The 24,673-nt window shown below is 45.7% G+C and overlaps 1 protein-coding gene across 1 annotated transcript in view; it reads right to left on the reverse strand.

The window, feature by feature from the left end:
* Positions 1-7,313: 7,313 nt before the first annotated feature.
* Positions 7,314-24,673, reverse strand: part of SFRP1 (secreted frizzled related protein 1) — a 45,790-nt gene continuing 28,430 nt past the window's right edge. The window contains exon 3 of the mRNA XM_006746585.3: positions 7,314-11,941. Within this exon, the coding sequence (XP_006746648.3) occupies positions 11,619-11,941 (323 nt within the window). The 3' untranslated portion in view covers positions 7,314-11,618. The remainder of the gene's footprint in view (positions 11,942-24,673) is intronic.

The raw sequence follows: 24,673 nt of genomic DNA on the forward strand, positions 1-24,673 counted from the left end.
AATTCCTTCCCTTTTTAAGACTGAATAATATTCCATTTTGTTTACCCGCTCATCTACCTTCTGGCTATTGTGAATAATGCTTCTATGAACGTGAATGTACAAACACCTCCTCAAGATCCTGATTTCAGTTCTTTTGAGTATATACCCAGAATTGGAACTTCCAGATCATACTGGTAACTCTATTTTTAATTTCTGAGGACCTGCCATATTATCTCCCATGGCGGCCTACTATTTTACATTCCCACCAACACTGCACAAGCGTTGCAATTTCTCCCCATCCCGGCTGACACTTACTCTTTTCTGGTTTTTTGATACAACTCATCCAAGTGGGTGTGAGATGGTATCTCTTTGTGGTTTTGATTTGCCTTTTCTTCATGATGAGTGACATTGAGCATCTTTTCCTGAGCTTATTAGCCATTCGTGTATCTTCTTTGCAGAAATGTCTATTCAAGTCCTTTGCCCATTTATTAATCAGGTTGTTTTGTATTGTTTTTGACTTGTGGGGATTCTTTTTGTATTCTGGTTATTATGTTATCACATATACGATTTGCAAATTCTTCCATTCCACGGGTTGCCTTTCACAGCTGATCCTGTCCTTTGATGCACAGAAGTTTTTAATTTTGAAGTCATCCAATTTAATTTTTTTTTCTCTTCTTGCCATTAAGGAGCAGTATTTTAAGCCAACTTCAATACTATGGCTCTTCTCAAGCTGCCATTAAGAAAAAGAGCAAGATAAAACCCTGTCCCAGTGAATGCGATGTGTATATCCCAATAGCTCAGACCGGCCCCAAGGGAGCAGGCATGGACCAGGTTAGGAGCTAACCTTACATTCTGTTTCTTTCCGTGTCAGAGTTTGCATGTGAGGCTATCAGAAATTCTTTCTTTGAAGGCCCATGCTGAATTTAGGGTTTTGGTTTTGGGTTTTGTTGTTTTATTGCTGCTAGTTGGGTCCTACAACAAGGAATCTTGAAGAATTCACTACACATAAAAGATCCAAGAAAATGTCTCAGGTTTTCAGGCCAGCTCAGATCTTCACTATTTTCAGCAGAAGAGAATCATCTTAAAAAGTCAATAAATGGTCCCAAAGGAAGTGAGCCAATTGCAGGCATTTAACTGTTCAGAAAGAGTTGAAAGCATCTTATGAGAAGGTGCTCAGCATTCAGGGTCCAGCCTCTATGCTTCATGAGCCCTAATTCAGATCCAGTGTCAGTTGTTGGGTCCTCTGCCAAAGAAATACGGGAAAACCAGCTTTTCCCTAATTTCATTGATTATGTCAGCTGCTGATGGACACCATCTGTGAACCCAGACCAGCCTTAACACATTCAAATCTACTGGCATGAATTCATCATTTTCCTCTCCTCATGGAAAAAACAAAGCTAGTTTGTTGAAGACACTTTCAACCCAATAGTGCCAATAGGGGATGAGAAAGGGCCTTGCATGCATGGAGGGCAAAGCTGTTGGAACTCTGCCAACCTCATCACCCTGTAGCAGAACGTTCCTTTATCCTGGAAGGCCCCACGTAGGCCACAATCTGCAATGCTATGATGTCCAGTTGTTTCCCTCCATCCCTCTTCTTTCTTAACCAACCAGTCCAAGTTAATTGAGTGCAAAGCCATGTGCAAGGCACCATGCTGAGGGCAACGGCAGTGGCGAGGGGGAAGCAGACTAGAATTAGGCATGTATAATACTAGTAGAGTGTGCTGTGATACATAACGTGTATGCCACTAATATTAGACTTCATGGTGCCTACGGACAGGTTGAAGTGATTAAAAGACATCCCTGGAACAAGAGTGATCAATATGAGACAGACTTGGCACCACACAGCTGAATATTCCATAGTACATCAAGTATGGTGAGTGTTGCAGACGAGGGGTCTGTGAGGAGGGGAAATCCCAGTGCCCCGATACCAAAGCCACGCCACCCAAAGACACCAACACAAACTCAAGCACACATATCCCCAAACCATCACCTGCACAATCTGACCCTGATATACACCCACACACCCCCACACACAGACACCCATCCATACACATCCACACCCCGAAAAGAGATGTGCTCTTCACACGCAAGGTCAAGGGTAAATTATTTTTTAATTCTCCATGCAAGAAATGAGAAATGGACAAAAGCCCAGGGCTCCCTAGAGAGGTTTGGTGACCAGAGAAGTCACTCGCAGCTGAATTTATAATGTCATCATCCTTTGCCCCATTCCAAACAGGTTTCATGTGCACCCTGTAAGAAAACATACCCCAAGTTCCTCTAAGGGCTGGGTCTGTTGAAAGAGTAAATTAGTGTTCGTGGGAGGTGGTTGCTGGAATTTCAGGTGAAGAGAAGAGGCAATCATGGGTGTTTATTCTAGAATTCCACATGTTCTCCAGAGACATGCATTTATTTGTGTAAACAGATAATGGTCTTTTAATTGAGCTCTGGCTCATTTTCAGCACAAGTCAAGTTCAAGTGCTTTGTACTGTCTGGACAGTGACTGGGCCTTGAGGAAGTCCAGGTGGTTCTGACTGAGACTAGAAGCACATGACTTGTCCAATGGAGAGCCCAACTGATTCCAAAGGTCTGTGTTCCTGGACTCCTGACCAAGTTTCATTCCCAGTGGAATGCAGCTTCCTGGTTCAAAGATAAAAATCTTTGATTCCTTCCTCCCACCTACCCTATTCACAAAAGGTCATAAGAAAAAAAAAAGGCTGGCTTGGAATAGAAGCCCCAGAAGTTTATTTGGACACCACTGGCCCTTTGCAAATCAACTCAGTGTTTGAATGAGTTGAGTGCACATGAATCAGAAACACAAGGGTCATATTCCCTCTCAAATACTTGGGGTGCACAATGCAAATTTAGCCTAATCCCAAATTAGGAGTCAGGCCAGACCTTTGTTAAGTCCCCCTTGCTCCGATGTTTGGCCCAGCAACTGGGAACCCCAGCTGGTCAGGACAGGGCTGGAGCTCCCAGCCCTGAATTCCTGTGGCTAGCTCGTGATAGCCGCCTGACGGCCTGCCTGGGGTTTGGGGGGGGCCTGCACCCGGGCTCCATAATCCATACCAATAATACCAAAGGCATTGTGATGGGTCTTCCCCAGCAGGCAGAATGTGAGGCAAGCGATAATGAGAACAATGAAAGGGTCTGACATGGAAATTTCAGTAGGAAACAAGCAATTACATGAGAACAAACATTCCCAACGCCACTCACAATCATCAGAACACATAACAGTGATTATAAAAAACGATAGCAACAAATTTAGACCCGGAGCAGTTTGTGCTTTGGAAAAAGGAGTCCTCCTGGGATGGAGCTGTGACATTCCCTGGCACATGTGGACAGAGTGTGTGTGTGTGTGTGTGTGTGTGCACCTTTTGGAACACATGAATTTCATTTGACTTGATTTAAAGCTGGATCTCTTTTCCCTGCAGTTGAAACCACTTCTCTTGAACAAACACATTTCCATCCACCGGGCAGGGAGGAAATTGTGAGTCAGAAAAGAGGACAGGATTTTCTCTGGACCTGCTGTATGTTCAGTCTGAGGACTGCTGGAAAATGTTCAGACCTGGAGAAAAGAATGGTCCCCTAACTGTAGAGCTGCGCTCTCCAGCCCAGGACTAGAGGGTAGGGTCACAGTGAGGAGGGTCTAGGATGGAAATACCTTGCTAGGATCTAAACTGACGAGGTCACACCAGCTGTCCTTTTCTCATCGAGATTCATGACACCATCGATCCAGTGTCTATGGTTTTAAAGGTGAGTTCTTTCCTTCCGCTGGGTACAAATAAATGCAAGTCTCTGGGTGGCGCACCTCTACACAATCCCTGCTTCGTCTCCATCGTGAGATGCCTTTTTCACCCATCTCTAGCCTCCATATCATAAATAGCCCTTGGTCCTGGCTCTGCAAGGAGGAGGCATCCAAACGTAAGGAGACAGCCTGAGAGCATCATGAGAATATGCAAGGAGCTTACTCGTGGTGGTGGGTCCGCAAGTGGGGGGCAGAGCTAGGAAGGCTTCATGCTGACATTAATTACAGTTTAGGGCTGGTACTTATTTTTTCCTCTAGCCAACTACAAGCTGCCTCCTCCTCCCCTTCCTCCCCTGCGGGGCCCCTGGGGCCTCCCCCAGTCCTGGCCCAGGTCAGGCCCCAATTCACCATGCTGGAGGGGCATACTGCAGCTAGAAGTCACTGAGTCACCTGCCAAGACTAGCAGCCAAGTTTCGATTCCCGGTGGCCTCAGCTGCCAGCCTTGGGAGGCATGCTGACCCCAGAGGAATCCAGTTAATTCTGTGGAACCCACCCTGGCTGTCCGTGGGCCACACTGTGAAATCAGCACTTGGGTTTTGGCACGTGTCACCTTTATTCCTTCAGATTACTCTTCTAGGCGAAGAGGCAAAATTATTCAGATCTGCATAAACTCTCCAGAAAACTGGAGAGCCAAACTGGAAACTGAGGTCCTTACCCCACCCCCACCCCCACTCATTCCCAGTACAAACAGTGGCAGTGGATGCTGGTGGGGGTTATCCAAACATGCAACAGACGTGAGATCGTGTACAAAGCACTTTGACAGGGTCTCTTCTTCATGAATCTCTTTTTGGAAGAGAAATCTAAGAGACAGTTTCGGGTTTTGATTGCTTTATTTATCTTTCAGCCCTGACACCTAAAGAATCTCTGAGAATCCCTGGTGGGGGATCCCACCTGGCTAGCCAATGAACAGGCTTCCTGAGCACAAGTGGTTCTAGGGCCCAGGACTCAGGCACTCAGGGGAAGGAGTTGATCTCTTTCCCCAGCAGTTGAAAGTTTGCTGGGATCCAAATGGCCTGGGACCCACCAGCCGGTGTCCTTTTTTTCATCAAGATTCACAGCACCATCAATCCAGTTTTCTGGGTAAGAATTTCTCCTTGGAGCTCACACTGCCCACGGCATAGCTTAGCTGAAATCCCAAGGACAGGACCATGAGAATTCCAAAGCCTTCACCTCCGCCCCCATCCACCGACTCTGGTGCTCAGGTGATGGGAAGGTCATCCTAATTAAAACCACGTGGTGGGGTTTCAGCTGTGGAAAATTGCTGGATCCTTTCTCCTTCCTCCCACCTCCTCTTTCTCTCCTTAAACACACACATGCCACTTTCTCTCCCTTTATTTAAGCAAACAATTCTCTCCATGATTAAATACAGCTCCTTCTTATCTAAATAGTCCACAGATGTATAGAGACACAGGAGCTTTCTGCTCCTATTTGGAGCTTGTTCTGGTACCCATCTTCTCCAAACCTACAAAAAGGCCCTCGCTGACAGAAATTCCTAATGCCTGTTCCTCAGTAAATCAGCCCAGCTCGGCAGGCTGTCCACAATTTATCAAAGAGGTGGGATTTTTCCCTCCAAATACTTCAGTTTTCCCCTTTTCTTGGCCTCTCCCATAACCTAAGCTTGAAACTGCCCAGATGTGAACAAATGGAACATGAAAAGTCCCGATTCTATTGTCAGATTTTGACAGGACTTCAGCAGTCGAGGTAAATACCACCAGTTGGTCAACCTCAACGACCCCTGGTGGCCCAGGCCTGGGAACTGACGGAATTCGGTAGAGGGCAGAGGTTGGCCGTGCTCATGGTTTGCTGAGGAAGAAAAAAGGCAGGGATCTGTGAGTTTCCAGAATGAGTGGAGTGTGCGTAAGAAGAACCAGCCCTCAAGGCCTGGGACAAAAGTGAAATCGAATGAGTGGAGGGTTGAGAGGGTTAGCCCCCAGCTTTGGGTTTATAACTGTGGCTCCCCCATAGACTGATTTTCTTTCCAACCCAGAGCACTGTTAATACTGAGTCCCGAGGAGATGGGCTCTACATAGGGATCCCAGACGTGGCATTATTACAACCGGGAGCAAAGACACTGTTGAACCCCGCAGCCCTTCTCACTTGCCCCTTCCAGCCTCATCCTCAAAGTGTGCTCAGCAGACCTGTTGTGGGCCTCTCCCTACAACCAGGAGCCACCCCCTTACCCCATCAGAATCTGTATTTTCGGTCTCCAGTGGCTGGTGTGCATATCAAAGTCTGAGAAGCACTACTTGGGAAGCCTAATGTCCCTAGCTAAAGGAGAGAGGCTCATTCCTGCCCTCGCATCTCTACACTCCTCTTTTATTGACTCATACCTAGCAAGAATAACTCAGAACTTTAGAAAGGGCTGCAGTAATATGGAATATATAGGTAGGGCTAAGGGGATACCAAAATAATAGCCTGCCTGTCATTCTCAGGCCACTTATGTCCTACAAAAATGTTTTACAAGGTAAGATCCAACAGACTGCTGGCATATGAGAAACCTAGAGCACTATTCAAAGTTCAAATCCCCATGGCAAACCTTTTGAATCCGAATTTACAGGTGGAAGTCAGAAACTGCTTGTTAGCAAGCTCTCCCTTGATGATTTATGCTAAAAAAAATTTAAGTATTTTTCAATGAAATTTTGAGGTTTATCTGTCACTGAAGGTGTGTTACCTTAACTTTCCCTTACACCGGGGAAGACGTTGGAAACTTCCTTCTGATTATTTTCTCTCTGAAGGGTATGGATAAATATTAGGGGCTTGGAATGGGCTGGATTCCTGGGGAAATAATGAAATGAACCCATACTCGCATTTCTTGGATAGTTCTGGGGATCTATGCTAAAATTTAAGAGTGATTCCGTTTCCTTTGATCATTATTGGGTGATGGGTACAGATTTCTCTTCCTCAGGAGCAAAAGTGAATTGCTGACACTTCTGGACCCATTGTGGGGAGATGGCCTTAGAAGTAAGACCCACCTAGGGGCGCCTGGGTGGCTTAGTCATTAAGCGTCTGCCTTTGGCTCAGGTCATGATTCTGGGGTGGGATCGAGCCCCGCATCGGGCTCCCTGCTCAGCGGGAAGCCTGCTTCTCCCTCTCCCATTCCCCCTGCTTCTGTTCCCTCTCTCGTTGTCTCTCTCTCTGTCAAATAAATAAATAAAATCTTTAAAAAAAAAAAAAAAAAAAGAAGTAAGACCCACCTAACTTGGATAACAGTGTGACCCTTCATCTCTTTCTGCCCGAGTAGGAGAGCACCTGTATAATTCCCTGAAGAAGTGCGGAAGCTAATGAGCTTGAAAGCAAGGCTGCTGATCTTCGTGCTCCCCGCATCTCTAAGGCACAAGGTGTAAGCAGTCATAACCCTTGTCCCCAAACTCCAGTATGACTCCAGCAGCAGAAGCCAAGATGCCTTTGTACATACTTCATTATCTTTTTGCTGATTTGTTAAAAAGAAAAATTCAAAACAGCAATGGGAAATTATGGGTCGCAGTGACAGGGCTTCAGCCAAAGATGACAAAGACATCCACACCCAAGCTAAAAGACATTTTTCTTTTTCATTAACCATGGGGGAATAAAAAGGAAAATAATGCCGACATCTGCCTTGACTTGGCTAGCGAGCATATCACTAGCTCACCAGTCATGTACATTAGCATGGGAAAATCTTTAGATACTAGGGCACAGCTTTCATGGAATTTTCCCAAGTCCTCACACCATGCCTGAGAAATGGTGTCTCTGTGCTTCCATTTTTCGGTGACCCAGGAGTATTTACTCACTTCTGGGTAAAACTGCCAGTTGTCTTAGGCTTGGAGGTGCCTTGTTAATCAGAGAATGACATCAAATGAAGTTGTCACTATAAGTGCTTGCAGAATTAAAAGTCACACTGAGGAATTCCTTGGGCAAAAGGCATATCACCTAATATGAAATGGCTTGGGCTCAGCAAGTGCCACCCTCGGGGTCCAAAGAGAAGCTCGGCAGTCACTCAGATGTTGTTCCCACATGTCTAGCCCCTAGTAGTCCTGGGTTCCTGCTCCAGTGACATCATTGACCTGGGAACCCCAAGCTCCCTGTGAAACCCCAGGCATCCCCCATCTCAGCTTCTCCATCTTTTAATGAAACAGGTGGATGTGGTCTCCTCTAAGATCTCATGGAGGTCTAAGAATCCAGGTCCCAGAGAGTTTTCAAATTTTAGTTGGTAATTTTAACACGGAATTGGCTGAAGAGGAGAGAGCATCTGAAACCCAAAACATGGAAAAGAAAGGCAGTGTTGAAAAATACATTCTTTGTAGAACAAGTATGTAACCTTCTTTCTGGTCTGAAACACACACAGCCGGGAGAAACACTTCTGGAAGTTATTCACGGGAGCAGATGGTCAACGTGGGATGGAGGTGAGGAGAGTCGGTGGTGCCTCCCAGGGGCACCCCCAGCCCACCCACGCCCAGTTACCATTGCAAAGCTGTAAAGCTAAGGCCAGAAAACATCACTGAAGAAACTCAAGCAGGGCATGTAGACGGTGAGTGGTCTATCATTGGGGGTGGGGGGAAGGCACAACTCACATTATCATTGATTAACTGAGTGATTTTAGTCAAGTGAATATTGATACATGGCAGGAAAAGCATGAAAGTAAAATGAACACATATGGGAAAATTACTATTAACATAAGTGATAACATCAAAACATCTGGTAAAATGCAGTTAAAACAACAACACAAATGAAATGGAATGTAAAACATTTTCACAGTATTCAAAGCTTTTGTAAAAGATTTAGACTCTAAAAGAGGAGTGCTACGTGAGGGGACTAGAGGAAACAGGAATTTCACCCACGCCCTATGTATCTGCTGGTGACAGATCAGAATGGCCGCAAAGCTATTCTCTAGGGGTCACCCAAGGTGTGCTTCAGAAACAGATGGCCCGAGCCCACAACTGCGGAGTTCCAACAGAGCAACTAGTTATTTGGGAGTCTGATGAGAAACACACATTTTGTAGCTTTGGGCACTGGGGTTTCTGTAATTTACAGATCCAAATGAAAACTGGAGCTGTGACCAGATTCTGCCTTCAGGAGCCCTCATTGCTAAGGCACCAGCAGAAGAGCCAAGTGTTACACAGGATAGTCTAAAAGTAAAGTGTTCTTGGGATTCTCATCTCACTAAGAGAGCTAGCAATCTTCAAAGATTGAGCTGAGTTCTGCCAATGACTTCGCAGGATTCCACCCAGAATGATTTTTAACCTTTACAAATACGACCTTTGAACTAGCTAGACCAAATTACCAAATTACCAGACCTCCACTTTTGGAAACAGATGACCAAGCCGATAGTCTACACATTGGTTTTGTCGTACCCTTTGTTGAGAAAAACAAAGGTTTGTGATAAAAATGCAGCTTTGGGCCCATAGCCTCTCTTTTGTGCCCTCAAATTGCCGATGTGTTATAGACAAAGATAGTGTGTCTCTCAAATCCGCGTGAAGCTCACAGGTCCTGGGACTGTCTGGTTGGGGTAAAACCGGCAGCTGCAATTCACACTTCCCATTTACTGTGAACTCGTGCTGCAGATGTCTCTTCCTACCTGAGAATTCCCACTTAGAGAGTTGCGCAACACAGCCACCCATTCTTCCGCAGTCTCTCTGCAGTAACTGTGAATACCCCCACACAAACCCCTTCCTAAGGCCCTGCTTTGGACAGATGCCTGTTGCATCATGCTCTCTGTCAAAATGAGCAGATACACATGAGCACTGAACTCTTGAGTTCATCAACCCAAGCAACGCAAACGAAGGCCCAGATCCATGCCTTCATGAAATCATTCGGAATTTCAGTTAACAATAGGGAAGTAGAATATTTCTAATTAACTAATATATATACACATTTTTTTAAAAAAATCATCCAAAATTACAGGCAAATCACTTAAGATCCCCAACACTTTATGATTAAAGGTCAGAGAGAACCAAAAACAAAACGTGTTAAAGTAATAGGATCACTAATTGTGAGAGGTTAATTATATCAGGATAACCCTCAGGTAGGTAATGAAGTTGGCATGCTGATTTGCAGACTGGAGTCTTCAGGAGTTAACAGAATCTTCCGCTGTTTCTGTGTCAGTCCAGGGGCCTCGAGGGTGTCACCTCCCAGCATCACTGCAGCTTCCGGATTGGTATAAACATTTGCCCAGAGGGACAACCACTACCTCTCACCACCTTCAGGTGTTACAGAGAATGAAGAATAGGGCTTGAGGAGCAAATTAACATTAATTGCTTAGAGTGACTTCCTATACACTGAACAAGAGGAGTAAAGTTGCTTATGTGAATGAATTTATATACATCGCCTATCAAACGCAAGGGTTTTAAGAAGCATCTTAGGGCACTCAAGAAAACTTGCAGAGATGTGTTGCCTTTGAAACTCACTCCTTGGATGGGGACACTTTGGGCTTAACTTTCCCTCTGCAGAAATTTGAAAGAAAAAAAAATTGTTTTTAAGTGCAGAGGACAGCAGGCTGATTGTTCTGAATTTCTTTGATCGACAGGCAATCAGGTTGAAAGGAATCCACTTCTTCGCAGGGAAGGAAAGCACGGGGAGCACTGGGAGTTTTGACTGGCACTGGGTTGGGGCCAGGGCAATCCAGAACACCTCAGAAAAGGGGGCCACATGGTTACGATATCCGGCAAATCCACCTCACACCCCAAATGCCCAGTGAGAGAGCTGCCCCCTGGAAAGTAGCCTCAAATGCACCAAAAGACCCTCAGCCCAGTACCCCTTTCAAATGTCAATGTAGATTTAAAAAAAAAAAAATAGAAAAGTAAATAGGGTTTTGTTGTTGTTCTCAAAAAAAAAAAAAAACACAAAAGTGAAATGAGCAGACAGATGAAATTAGAACACTAAGCTCTTCACCCAATTACAATTCACACTGACTAGCAATTTGCAGGGCTGTTCCTAATGTTTTTTTCTTTGTTTTTTTCTTTAACTACTTTTTTTGAAAACCACTAACCATTGCCTTCTCCGTGTGAAAATCATGGTCTCTCTCATGTCATGGGTTTGGTGCCCACGGTGTTTCCTTTTTCTCACACAAAGGCAGGCACGTGCGGCCCTTCACACGTGCGGCGGTGAGATCACGCCCGGAGGCCGATGTTAACTGCCATTTACACGGCATCTGAGACTAGCTGATTCATGTCAAAAGATAATCACATGGAAAAGCAGAGTAGGCATGACCTCCCTATGTTTTCACTATTACATACTGTCCTTGTGCTTTTTCCCCCTGCGCTGACTTTCTGGAATTGATCTCAAGTTTTAAGTGTGGTGGTGTGTTTCTAAGGCAGACAGAAAGAGAAGCAACTCTGGAACTGAAAGCAACCCATCTTACCAATAGCTGGAACGTTCTAGTTCCAAAGGCTTAGATTAGCTGATAGATCCATAAGAAACTTGTAACAACACAAAGAAAGTTGCAGAACTGAATTTTTGCTGCTGTCTTTCACTTTTTGTCCAATCTCGTTTTTGGTTTTGTTTTTTGTTTCTTTGTTTACTGGCAAAATTTTCTTTTTTAGCGGCTGTCTCTGGTTGAAATGGTTTGCATCTGCTTTGACTCAGTGATGTGCTGTTCCACGCTGTAGATCCTAAAAGACTTCCTAATCTAAATGGTTTTCCTTACCGGGGCATGCGGCTTTAAATACTGGCAGTACTGGGTCTGGAGCGTGACTATGGAGGGGAAGGCGTGGGGATGCAGCCAGAGCAAAGCCAACTGGATTACAATGTTCTCTACCAACCGAAGGAGCACTGAGTGTGAACCCCCGGCTTCCAGGGTTGTCTGCTCAGCCCCACCCCTCACCCCAACCCCCGGGTCCCTCCCCAACCCACCCAGGGCGAATCACTTAAAGACTGACTGAAAAGTGGGACATTCATGATTTTTCATTTTCTTCATGAAGTTTTTGAATTCCTTGTTTTTCTTGTCCCACTTGTGGATAGCCGTCAGCAAGTACTGGCTCTTCACTTTCCGGCCCATGATGAGGAAATGGTGGCTGAGGTTGTCCAGCTGGTGACATGGGCAGTCGGCCCCGTTCTTCAGGTACAGGACCAGCTTCTTCAGTTCCTTCTTCTTGATGGGTCCCAACTTCAGGGGTTTCTTCTTCTTGGGGACAATCTTTTTGTCACCATTTTCTTTTTTCACTTCTTTGATTTTCATCCTCAGCGCTAGAGATGGTGCAGGCAGAGAGGGGAAGAGGAGAGAAGGAGGAAGAAAAAGGATTTTAGAACACAGTTTTCCATCTAAAACAATAACCCAAACTTAGCGCTCAAGAGGAGGCTGAAATGAAAGGCAACTGGCAAGTCAAAGAAAGAAGCAGTTTTACAGATGAACACCAAGGTCTTAGTTCATCTCTATGTTCTGATTTTGCCCCCTAGTTCCATGGTGTCTAATGGTAACTCAGTAGTTGCCCTGGTATGCCGTGAGAGTCTCGAATACATTTTCAGAACCAAATCATAGGGGCACCTGGGTAACTCAGTTAAGCATCTGCCTTCGGCTCAGGTCATGGTCTCAGGGTCCTGGGATTGAACCCCGAGTCGGGCTCTCTGCTCAGCGGGGAGTCTGCTTCTCCCTCCATGCTCTCCCTCTCTCTCTCTCTCTCAAATAAATAAATAAAATCTTTTTTTTAAAAAAAAGAACCAAATCATATTTCTTTTTTTAAAATTCAGTGACTCAAAATATCATACATACAATGCTTTAAGAGACGGGGATCATATACTTGAATATAATCCATATACTCTAACACTATAGGCCTCAGGATTCAAAGAAAAAACTCACCCCAAGTTTGCTTTGTTTTTTTTTTTTAAAGAGAAATCCATTGGTTTAGATTTTTAACATCCAAAGGACCTAAAATTCCTTGAAAGTTGGGTTCTGTAAACCAGACCAACAAACCCTATGTGTGCACATGCAGCAATGGGGAAATTTAAACAGTGCATCAAATGGTCATGCTTGAGTGCATCAAAAATCAGCGTCCAACTTCTGCACTGGAGAAATCACAATCCCCACCACTGCACCTGTAGGGAGTTTTGACAGCAGGTACTGCTGATGTTCTGTCAACCACAAAGCAACCACTGATGGGTGCCACAAATATTCTTTCCACTGGGTAGACTCACACAGGATCAAACTCTGCTTTGAGTTTTTGACAGAGAAATCCAAGTGAGGACCTCCTGGAGTCTAACACGGGACGTGGGCACAGCTCTTTGTAGGGAGAGAAACAGCCCATCCACCAAGCCGGGCTTCCCTTTTCTTTGTCTCTACAGACCCTGAGTTAACATTATTTTAATGTGAACGTATGGGCAGGAAATGTAGTGATGGCTACACAAGGTCTGTCGGTGAAGATAACTAAATTCACGTGGAGGCTTTCTATAAGATGCAAAAGCACTAAAAATACAGCATCACTGTGACAATCAACATCCCTCTCAGGCTGGCCAGCCCAGATAGTTCCAAAGAAGAGGAAAATCATTCTCCAGATGCTAGTCACCAGATAATCTGTGCATCCTCTGAATTCTTCTAAATTCAAAATTAGCAAGCCCCCCTCTTTTTAATAACTCAAAGCTCCCACCCACACTCCATGAGGAAAGGCTTGAATCTGAACAGAATAGCACTAGCTAACAATTAGGAGAGCATATGGCATGTCAGGAAGTGTGCTAAGTATTTTCCATGAATTTCCTCAATTAAATCTAACAACTCCATGAGGAAGGTATAATTATTTTTCCCATTTAATAGATGATAAAGCTGTGGCATAGGGGGTTAAGTTTACTTGGCCAGAGTCACTAATCCTCAACTTAAACCCATGTCTTAAATGTGCACTTTGAATCACTGTGCAGTCCATGCTGACTCTATGGCTTCAAAATTCTATATAATGAACCTCATATTTAGAGGACCGGCTACAAGGATCAAGAAAATAAGGGGGAGGAGCTCAGACTCACTTCCTGGTTTCACCCACATTTCAAAATGACTTCATTTACGAAATGGTAGAAGAGTTTCTCCTGCTTGAAAGAGCCTGCTCTGGCAAAGGGAAAACTGCATTTGCAAAGGCTTTATTATTTAGTATTTAGTTGATTAGAAAACACACCCTTGGCTAACCCGAGAATAAGAAGGAGGGGGGAACATCCTGGAAACAAACCTTTAATGAATGTGTCAAAGTCAGTAAATTAAACGCTCCCACTGCTTTCTTTTTCTTACAAAAAGAGTTCCAGATTTTGCAGTCTATTTAATCTCATATAATACCCTAGGCCTGGGATCCCTTAAGAAATGCCTCCCTCCCAAGGGCAGCAGAAAGTTCAGGAACTGGGCACTAAGCAGCAGAAGGCTCTCGTGGAGGATTAACCTTGACCTTTCAGGCTGGTCCAGGCTTCCCAGCACACATGGGAGTGAGTTGAGTACAGCTTCCCAAAGAGTTCCTTTCTTTAAGCTCTCCCCCACCCAAACCAGCCACTGCCCAGTGCTTCTGATTATGCTTGATTCCCATCCCCACTCTGGACAGAGGGTAGTGGGGACCAGCAGGCAGGAGTGTGGCAAACAGAGAGCAACAGAAACCATCTGTCCAGGGCTTCACCCCAGACGTGCCTCCACAGGCCGACACTTGGTTTAGCTTCCCTTGTGGGCTTACAAATGTGGTGCCTGGTGGTTCACTTGGGAAAAGACTTCAACTGTTCTGGTCTGTGGCTCACTGAATGAGAAGAGTTCTCAGTGGGGTTGAGTAAGGGACCAGCATGAGGAGACTCACTGCCCGGGCCTAAGCAAAGTCAAGTCTCCACCTCTGCCTCCCCTCCGCAAAACGAAGACAGGACTGGGAGAAACCACGTATCAGAGAAAGGCAGGAAGGAATACTGCAGGAGTGAGAACAATTCTACTCCTTTCACAAGACCCTCTAAATAAAGGTGCCCCACATTGTTAGATGAATCCCAAGGTAGCTCCCAAAGTCGAAGGCTGAAAACCAAGCCTTGCTATAGAAACAATCAATTACATCACCAGGTGAGATGAGTGCGTGCCCCAACTGACAATGTGGGCCCCCTCTTTTTTTAATATATTTATTTATTTACGAGAGAGAGAGAGCACGGGAGCAGAGGGGCAAAGGGAAAGAGGGTCATAAGGAGACTCCACACTGAGCACAAGCCCAACACCGGGCTCTATCTCACGACCCTGAGATCAAGACCTGAGCCAAAACCAAGAGTCAGACACTTAACCAACTGCACCCCCCAGACACCACGTGGGCACCCTCTTTTCTGCAGATTAGTGAGCCATCAGTTTTCGAGTGCCAGACTCTACAGATGAGCACAGGATAGGCTGCTCTGTGCGCGGCTCCGGATTTAATGCTCAGAGTAATCATGTTAAGAAGGCACCGTTAGTATTTATTAAAATCAAGGAGAAGGACTCAGGTTAAGTAATGACAACCCAAAGCCACAGTATGTAAGAGATAGATTCAGAATTAAAACCCACACTTAACCCCAAAGACCACACTCTTTCCTACTACACCATGACTGGGTTTAAAATGATATTGCTTCAGTGGAAACTATTTCACTCTTTTGATTGTGTTGCTTTTAATCACAACTCAAATCAAAAATTAATGTTCCTTTGCCATGACCGTGTAAAGGAATTTAGTTTACATAGGTGGGGGGACAGCGAGGGGAGAGGGGAAATCAAATGATGGAAATGTGTTATGCATTAGGCTCTTTATTTCTTGCCATTTGGCTCAGTTTCTTTTTTGAGGTGGGGAGAGTAAGGAAGGAGGCACATATGGCCAGAAATTACTAACATCTTTCCATCTTTTAAGGGTTTATTTTAGGGATGCAGATTACCAACAATGTTTGGATAGGCGATTAGCCGTCCAAGGTTGATTTCTCTGTGCCTTGTGGATATGTGTACAGCCCCCCACCATACAATATCCAGGGGCTTCTGGGACAGGGGTGGGTGCTGGCCCAGGAGCAGCCTGGAACTGATCACCACTTCCTCTTCCCCTACCAGGCCTCCACCATGCAGACAGAGCCTGGACCCCAGAGATCTGCCCATAGACTGTGTTCACAGTTTGCAATGCAAATGGCGGCGTGGGCAGGCAGGAGGAGCCGCAGGAGGCGGCAGCTGGGGCAACAGCTGGGGCACTGGATAGAGTCCTGGGTCCTGGGTTCTAACTGTGTGACCACAAAATCTGGTTTTGAGCTCCCTAAGTCTCAGTCTTCCATCTGTAAAGTGTAGAGTGCTGCCTGCCTTCCGGCCCGGGCAGCACTACCATCCAGAGGGCCCATGCTGGGCAATACTGGGGAGCCAACAGATCTCCTCTCTGGCACTATCCTCCACCCTGTGCTCAGGCTTCTCCGTCTTCACATGCCCTTCTCACCCTGGGGCAAAATGCTACAAGTACCTTGGGCCCTTGATCTTGGCTACCTGGAACACCTGGACCCTGAACTAAAACAAAACAAACAAACAAAACACTTCAGTTTTTTTTTAGCAACAGCCTAACATCTTCTGAGCGTAGAATATTACTTCCACCTCTCACCTTGCTGGTCACTGCCAGCAAGAGTTCAGAGACCCAGAAACTTTGAAAGCCCAAGTTAAGGTTGCGACGAGGGGTTGTCTGGGTATCTCTTGTCAATCTTAAAATAAATAACCCCTTATCTTCAGGTAGACCCTTAAAATTTCATTCCACTTTTAGTCACCTGAAACCACATTTTTTGCTCAGAAACGATACTTCCTTGGTAGCCTCCCCATGGGGCTTGGCCATAGTTCTGAGGCTAAAATGAGAACAGGAAACTCATTACACCCAATTCAAACCCACACTCTCCTCAAAACCATCTCTTCCTCCTGACCCTCTTATACTAATGGTGCCACCATGCGTCCAATTACCTAGACAGGATGCTTGGATGTATGGCAACCCTTGGCCAAGAGCTGGCCATTCATACAACCAATAATGTGGAATTGCTCAGCCGGAGTGCAAGAAGGATCCAATGCGAAAGGTGGGAAAGCTAAGTTAGTGATCAGATTTGTGACTCGGCTGATGACAGTGAAGAGTCAAGTACAGAGAAAAGAGAGAATGAGGGCCCTCAGGGAGCATCATCACTGGGGAGAGAGGAAGGGTTATTGTGAAAGTCATCAGAGGCACAGATGGAAAACCAGGCAGCCAAGTGTCTCAGAAAGCGCAGAGGGAGGGCATTTCAAATAGAGGAAATGCTCCTCCATCCCAAATGCTGCAGAGTTGAAGCATGAGTGTGAGACGAGATCATTCAACTTGGTGATTTGGGGGTCACTGATGGCCTGTGGGAGGGCTGAGGGTGAATTGTGGGGAGCTAAAAACCACTGGGAAGTGAAAAGAAAAGGTATGCCATACTGGCAACCATCAAGCTTCTGGAATGTTTGTGAAGAGTTACCACTGGCTACTTCTAGCCAAACACATTAGACTGAGTGCACACAATCATTTCCACTCCATTCTGCAGTCAGTTTAAAATCATAGTAAAAAAACAAAGTTATAAACACATGCAAGAAAACAAGAACATATCAGCATGCAGAATAATAGAAAGCAAATGGATGGTGAACCCTGGCTTGACAGGGAGAAGAAAAACTGAAACCAAATGGCTTATGGATAGGGATGCCTGCAAGAAACAAGCCAATCCATCCACACTGCAGGACCCATAAATGGTCATGAATGGGGGCCACTGGGTACTTCTGAACTCCATTACAGAGGTTGTATTGAATATAAGAATTGGCTAAAAGTCTGTAGAAAGACACTCAGATCCACCAGCCCTGGGCCATAAATTCGGTAAGAGCCCCTCACCAACTCCAGCAACAGCCAAGAGGTTTATCCTTTGTAGAAGGTTTGAACCAGACAGACTCTGGGCTTAGGAGCACCAGACTGCAAAAAAAAGGTAGGGTGGTGATGGGCTGGACTCCCTCCACAGGATTAAGTGACAGTCTGCACACTAAATAGTGAGTCCCGCAAGTCTTAGAACACTGCATTTATATCCCCCAGAGAGGAGTGATGAGTTTCTATCTAAAGAAACTAGTAGCCCTAAAGAGAAGACCTACAGCTCCCCCACCAGCAAAACTCTACACCAAGGCCCTAACAAGTTACAGGCCATGCATTCACACACAGAGCTTCCAACTTAGTCCTTCACTCTTCAACTCGAATGGCCAGCCAAGGGTCAGCAAGCATTTAAACAAAGCCTCGAAGTGTGAACCACAGAGACCAAAACATAAAAAACAAACAGGCAAAAAAAGAATTCAGAGATAACAGAGACCACGTGGGGAACACAAGAAAACTTTTTACAAAGATAATATTAGAGAAGACGTTGTATTCATAAAACCAGAATGAAAAGCTATTAGAAGAAATGTTGGGAGAACAAAAAGAGTATTTGGATATTTAAAATGTAAGAATGCTAGACAAGTGCTTTAAGATAAGGTTGAAACAGTTTCCTGGGAAGCTGAACCAAATGACAAAGAAATGGGAAATGGGAGACCGAAGGAAGCCGCACGGGGTCAGCCAGGAGCCTCCACATCTGAACAAGAGAGAACCAAGAAAGTGGATGGGAGAAATACCAAAGAAATCATACAAGAAAATTTCCAGAAATAAGCATGAATTCTTGGATTCAACAGTACTGCGCTCAACCAATCATGACATTTAGAAACACCAACATAAAGAGAACTTTTAAAGTCCTCTAGAGAAAAAGAGATTATACATGTAGTACAGAGGATCAGGCAAGCAGAACGGCATTGGATTTATCAACAGCAACACTAGAAGCTGGAGGATAATGGGTCAACGCCTTTAAAATTCCCAAATTCAACCCTGAGCCAAGCTATCAGTCAGTGTCTGAGTGTAGGATAAAGACATCTTCAGAAGTCCAATGGTTAGAAAAAAGTTCTCCTCCATATGCCTTTTCTTAGGAAACTACTCCATGATGTGCTCTACAAAAGTGCAAAACAAGTCACGGGATTCAGGAAACCAAAGATCTAACATATGACAGAAGCAACGGAAGTCTTAAAATGATTTTTCCAGAACAACCATGGGGCAGGCCTAAAGCTCAGTCAGTCCTGAAACCAGAGGAAAGAGGGCTGGGACAGATTACCTGCTGTATACCTGCAGAAAAGTTCCGGGCTGATTTCCTATTATAAACATAAGGAACTGGGAACAGAGAATGAGACAACTGCTATCTCAAAGGAAAACAAAAAGGTATACAAGAGAGGAAATACAAATGCAGTACACTACATGGCTCAGCTGCAAATCACATTTATTCATTGTAATAAATTAAACACTGAGTAATCATTTCACCAGAAGAGTAATATAATTATATTGTAAAGAATGGGGACAAGTGGACACATAAGACAGATAAATTTTTATCTTCAATAATACAATATCAGTAATTACTAAAAATTAAAATTAAAAATTAATGTTTATTTGGGGAACCTGGGTGGCTCAGTCAGTTAAGCCTCTGCCTTCAGCTCAGGTCATGATCCCAGGCTCCTGGGATCGAGTCCCGCATCCAGCTCCTTGCTCAGCGGGGAGTTTGCTTCTCCTTCTCCCTCTGCCTCTCCCCCCAGCTCATGCTCTCTCTCTCAAATAAATAAAATATTTTTTAAAAAGTAATGTTATTTATTGACTCCATTTTGCTAAATATCAAAAGAAGTAGCTACTTAGTTAGAAAATATTACCTGTGAGCTGTGGGAATTAGTGGTGGGAAGGCATCACATGGAGGACTGCAGTTTTTTGTTAGAAACCTTTTAACACTATGACTTTTTAAACTGCATTTATTTTGACTCAAAAACCTTAAGTTTAAGTAAATTTTATAGCTTAGTAAGTAACTTAAATGTATATAAACTACAAATAAATGATAAAATATGAGATCTTAAAAGAAACACAAAGATTACATTTCCAGGTCCTCTACTCTTCATTCGAGTGACGCTTGGTGTTAGGGTTTCTTAAGGGATTTCAGTAAGAATTGTGCTCCCTGCCTCTCTACCCAGAGCTCTCTGCTCTCTTCCAGAGCTCTTCCAACTATGGAGCAAGAAAGCAAGGGGATGAATGGGATCCTGGCAGATTTGGAGGACAACAGGGCAATGAAAAATCATCCAGGAGCACACACCACACCACACCCTGACTCCTCGTAACTTGCCTTTTGTCCTCAATTACTTTCTCCTGCAGAGAGGGCTGAAGATCCCAAAGAGATGATTTGAGGAACAGGGGGATAAGACTGGAAAACTCTTTACAAAGTGACCTGTTTCAGCCCCTTGGATCAGGAAGGCCCACAGATGGCCACCCCATGCATCAGCCCCATAGGCTTGGCTAACGCCCCTCCTCCAAACGAAAAAGCCCGTTCAAGATGGCAAGACCTAGCTAAGCACTTGTGACAAAGAGGACCTGATTTCTACTTCCTGGCCCCATTTTCACAAATCCTTTGGGTGGGCGACCCTGAGGCAGCCAGAGCCATCCCCAAATCCAACAGCGCAAATGAGATTTGGTAACAGTGCTGGGTCAGGGTTTGGCTGTGAGAAACCACAGCATCTTTCCGACCTGCAGTGGAGGGCCTGGGCACCAGGGCAAGGCTGGCTTTGAGGCATCAGGGCCCAGATGAGTCCTGCTGACAGAGGCCCTGCGATGGCAGCTTACCAGACTTCTCTGTTCCCAGCGGGAGCCGGTGCTTGGCATCATTCATTCGTTTAGCAAAAAAAGAAGCTTGCATTTGGTCACAACAACTCAGACTCGATCCTCTGACCACAAACCACACACTGAATACTTACGTGTGTTTACTAACTACAGGACATACGTTACAAAAAAACAAAGAACAAAAATCAATTGAAAGCAGCCTTCTTTTTCTCTCATTTACAAAAACAGCAGATGGAGAAAATGCTCCTGAGTGACTTATTTGGGGCAAATTATTTCGTTGAGGTTTTCCTGTTTTGTGGACCCCAGACGTCGTGGGGAGGTTGGGGGTGGAGGTGTCAGGCAGGAGAGAGGAGGCTACCGCCCCAACACCCTCACAGAAATTCACACACAGAGCAAACCAGTAGCCGTGTCAGCCACCCCGAATCCCGCCACCTAATTGCTTGATTTCACGGATCGCGTTAAATCCCCACTGATTTAAGCTAATGGTGCAAAATGAAAACCCCACTTTGAGAGCAAAGAGCTGCCTGGTGTGGTTTTATTTGGGAAGACGTGTGCACTGGCAGCCCAGGCAGCAGGGCCAAGGGCCTCAGAGTGGGACAAAGAAGAGCTTTGGCCCATCGTCCCAGTAGGCACCAGCTCCCTGCCCCCACCCCTGAGCAGGAGGCAGAGGAGAAGAGAATTGCTTAAATGCAGTCAATCATTAGGATTGATTGAATCTTGGCTCCAAGTCCCGGCCAACCTGCCAAGGCAAACAGTGTTTCCTGCTGCGGGGTCACTGGGTTTCCTCCATTCCTCTCCCTTTCACCCCCCAGTGTTCGCCCAAATGGCAAGGTGGGGTGTGGAATGGTCTCTTGGAAGGGAGAAGGTGGGGAGAGGGTCTGAAAAGCCACGAACTCTCCCTGTCTCTGAGAGAGATTTAAGAGAGAGGTCCTCGAATGCTGTGTCATCAGAATCACCTGGAGGACTTATTTAAAATGCAGGTTGCTGAGCCAGTGGCTGATTCAGTAGCAGTAGGACGGGGCCCAAGAATTTGTATTCCCATTTGGGAACACAAAACGTTCCCAAGTGAGGGGTGCCTGGGTGGCTCAGTTGGTTAAGCGGCCCACTCTTGATTTCGGCTCAGGTCATGATCTCAGGGTCGTGAGATGGAGGCCCGAGTAGGGCGCCACCCTCAGCGGGGAATCTACTGGAGATTCTCTCTCCCTCTGCCCCTCCCCCAGCTCGTGTGCTATAAATTAATTAATTAATTAATTAAATAAAATCTAAAAAAAAGTTCCCAAGTGATGTTGATGCTGCTGGTCTGGAGACCACAGCTGAGAACCACCGGTTCAAAGGATTTGAGGGTAAGCCTAGGGTAGGCTTTCTGATTTGTAACCTTGGTTATTCACAGTGGTGCACTCTGAGGACCCTTTCTTGGATGGTGTCCAAACATCCTGGAGGCCCAACATGCTCTACGCCCTCCAAACTCACTGAAGTTCCAGCTGAAGTCAGCAAGTTCAACACGGACACGTCCGAGACCCAGCTGACCTTGAGCAAGCTGGTCTGGCACCATTTTCAGAATCACCAAGGTCTCTGGGGCCCCTCTCCTCAGAGGTGGATCTTGCAACGTCAGGAAATCAAAGGCTTTGGTAGCAAAAGGCAGCACATTTCAGTGGAGAGGCCTCCAGCTTCCAGTGCGGACTCCCAACACTAACTTTTTGTATAAACTTGGGTAAATCACTTTACTTCTCTGGTTCTCCATGAGACCCACTTGGACCAGTTAATCTCAATTTCCATTTCAGTACTGGCAAAAATCTTTCTAAATCATCATACTTCCTTTCTCTGTCTTGAAATCCAATATAGAAACACTAATCATCCTAGGGAAAGGATCTTCCATTTCAGACGGCAACTGCTGCCCTCACCTGCTGACATCACCTGGGGACCTTGCTTCCGTCGACCGTAGCCCGGGCCTACAGTGAACACGTTGGCACGAGAGTCCAGTCCTGATGGTGCAGTTGCCTAAACTCAAAGACAGACCCAGAACACAGCACAGGGAACGTAGTCGATGCGAGTGTAATAGTTGTATGGGGACAGATGGTAGCTACACTTGTTGTAAACATAGCATAACACATAGAGAGGCTGCATCACTATGTCATAAGCCTGAAACGAACATGACATTGTGTATCAACTAGACTCAAAAGAATCTTTTTTAAAAAGCCCCAGAGAATCTGACACAGTCCAAGCCCAGTGGCCAGCACGTCTGCATGCTAGCCCCTTCGATAGTTGGGAGAGGGGGCCTAGGGTGGACCCCGACCCCTTGGCTGGCCCTGGGCCCCTGGCTGGGATATCCCTGAGGAAGCTGGGAGCCCAGGCCTCTGGGAACTGGGGGCAGGCCCACCTTAGCTGGTATCCCTTTATTGTTTTCTTAGCTGATCCCTCTAAAGGCAGAAGGTGCACTGCAGGCAAAATTCATGTTTCTTTCTCCCCATCCTTCTGGCCCAGCTACAGCCCATCTTCTCCCTGAAGCCTCCCCAGGCCGGTCCAGCTTTGACCTTCATGGCCCTCCCTGTCTGAACCAGGATTGAGCACAGCATGCTAATTACCCATGAGTGTGCCCCATCTGCCCCCTCCCCGTGCCGGGCATGGACCACGCTCATCTCTGTTCACCGACTAGTGTCGTGCCTAACACAGCACAGAGCTCAGTCTAACATTTATCAGATACCCAAATGAATAAAGAGATAGAAACAGCAAACTCACTGCCCTGAAGTCCACAGCCTTACTAATGAGACTGGAATTAGTTGCACACACCTCTGCCTTAGGACTGACAACCACCACCGTGGCCAACAGTCATTGAACACCTGCCTGAGCCAGGCACCGGCCTAGGCGCTTTTATACGTACTAACTCCGTGAATCCTCTAACAACCCTCTGAGGGAAATTCTCTCATTATAACCCGTTTGCTGATGAGGAAGCAGAACAGTTCAAGTAATGCACCAACGGGTCAACGGCAGAGCTGGAATTTGATCCCGGGGAGTCTAGGGCACAAAATGTGAATCATATCAGAGGGGAAGCTAACTCTACCAGAAGGGGCTGAGGCAAGGTCGTCATTGTCCAACGCCTCAGCACAGATGGTGCTTGGGAAAGGTCCACATGAAGAGGCAGACCTCGCGTGAGGCCTGAGCAGGCAACCGCTGTCCTCTGGGTCTCCCTATTTCTTCTCTTGACCATGCAAAGAATGTTCTCGGACAAGTTCACCCCAAACACTATCCCTCAGAAGTACTAACAGAGAGGTGCCATTGAAACTCTTGAATGGTACTGATAATTAAGATGATATTAATTTGATATGGTGAAGCAATTAAGTAAAAAATCTCCGCTCTTAAAAAGCCTGGGATGAGGAAAACTGCAAAGTAATTTTAGGGATGGAAAATGCCTATAATATGAGGTTAACTGCAAAGAAATCACTCTGCAAAATTGTGTATATCGATGATGTAGGGGAGAGAAAGACAGCAAAATGTTATCAGCAGCTGTCTCCGGATGCTGAGGGGATGGGCGACGTCTACCCTCTTCATGTGCTTTTCATGATTTCCCAAGTTTCATGCAATAAATACATATATTACAATCGGGAGGGCGGCAGGGGGGGGAAGGTCTCCAAAAAAGAAGTCAGTCATTTCAGGAAAAGATGTGGTCAAATGACATGTTTAAAACCTACCATTCAGGACTCTTCAGCTCATCAACAGTGTTCAGAGGTTATTCTCTGTTCCTTGTTAAAGGTTCTGCTGCCTCAGGAGGGGAAACAGGTTTTCACAGAAATCCCAGGAGACACCAAATTAAGTATCTACTGATCCTGTGTGCATTTGACCAGGATTTCCCATCCAAAAAAAAAAAAATCTTTTAAGATTTTATTTATTTATTTGTCAGAGAGAGAGCACGCACGTGCGTGCACGAGAAAGGGGGAGCGGCAGGCAGAGGGAGAAGCAGCCTCCCCGCTGAGCAGGGAGCCCAACACGGGGCTTGATCCTGGGACCCTGGAATCATGACCTGAGCTGAAGGCAGACGCTTACCCGACTGAGCCACCCAGGCATCCCCCCCCCAAAAAATGTTAAATTCCTTGCTACCTCATAGTTTCCAGGGGCGATTACCACAGAGACACCCTGGGCATGGGGTGGGGGACCAAGTGCATAATTGAGCTTCTAAACTAGGACACTTTTGAGACAGAAAGAAGGTAACTGATTATTATGCCAGGACAAAAGGAATAAACTGGGACTGTCCCAGGCAAACTAGAATATTCGGTCATCCGAACAAGAAACTGGCCCATATGTAAGGAGTGCGTGC

This window comes from Leptonychotes weddellii, chromosome 2 (genome assembly GCF_054177405.1).
Source record: "Leptonychotes weddellii isolate Sample4059 chromosome 2, ASM5417740v2, whole genome shotgun sequence".
NCBI classification, from domain to species: Eukaryota; Metazoa; Chordata; class Mammalia; order Carnivora; family Phocidae; genus Leptonychotes; species Leptonychotes weddellii.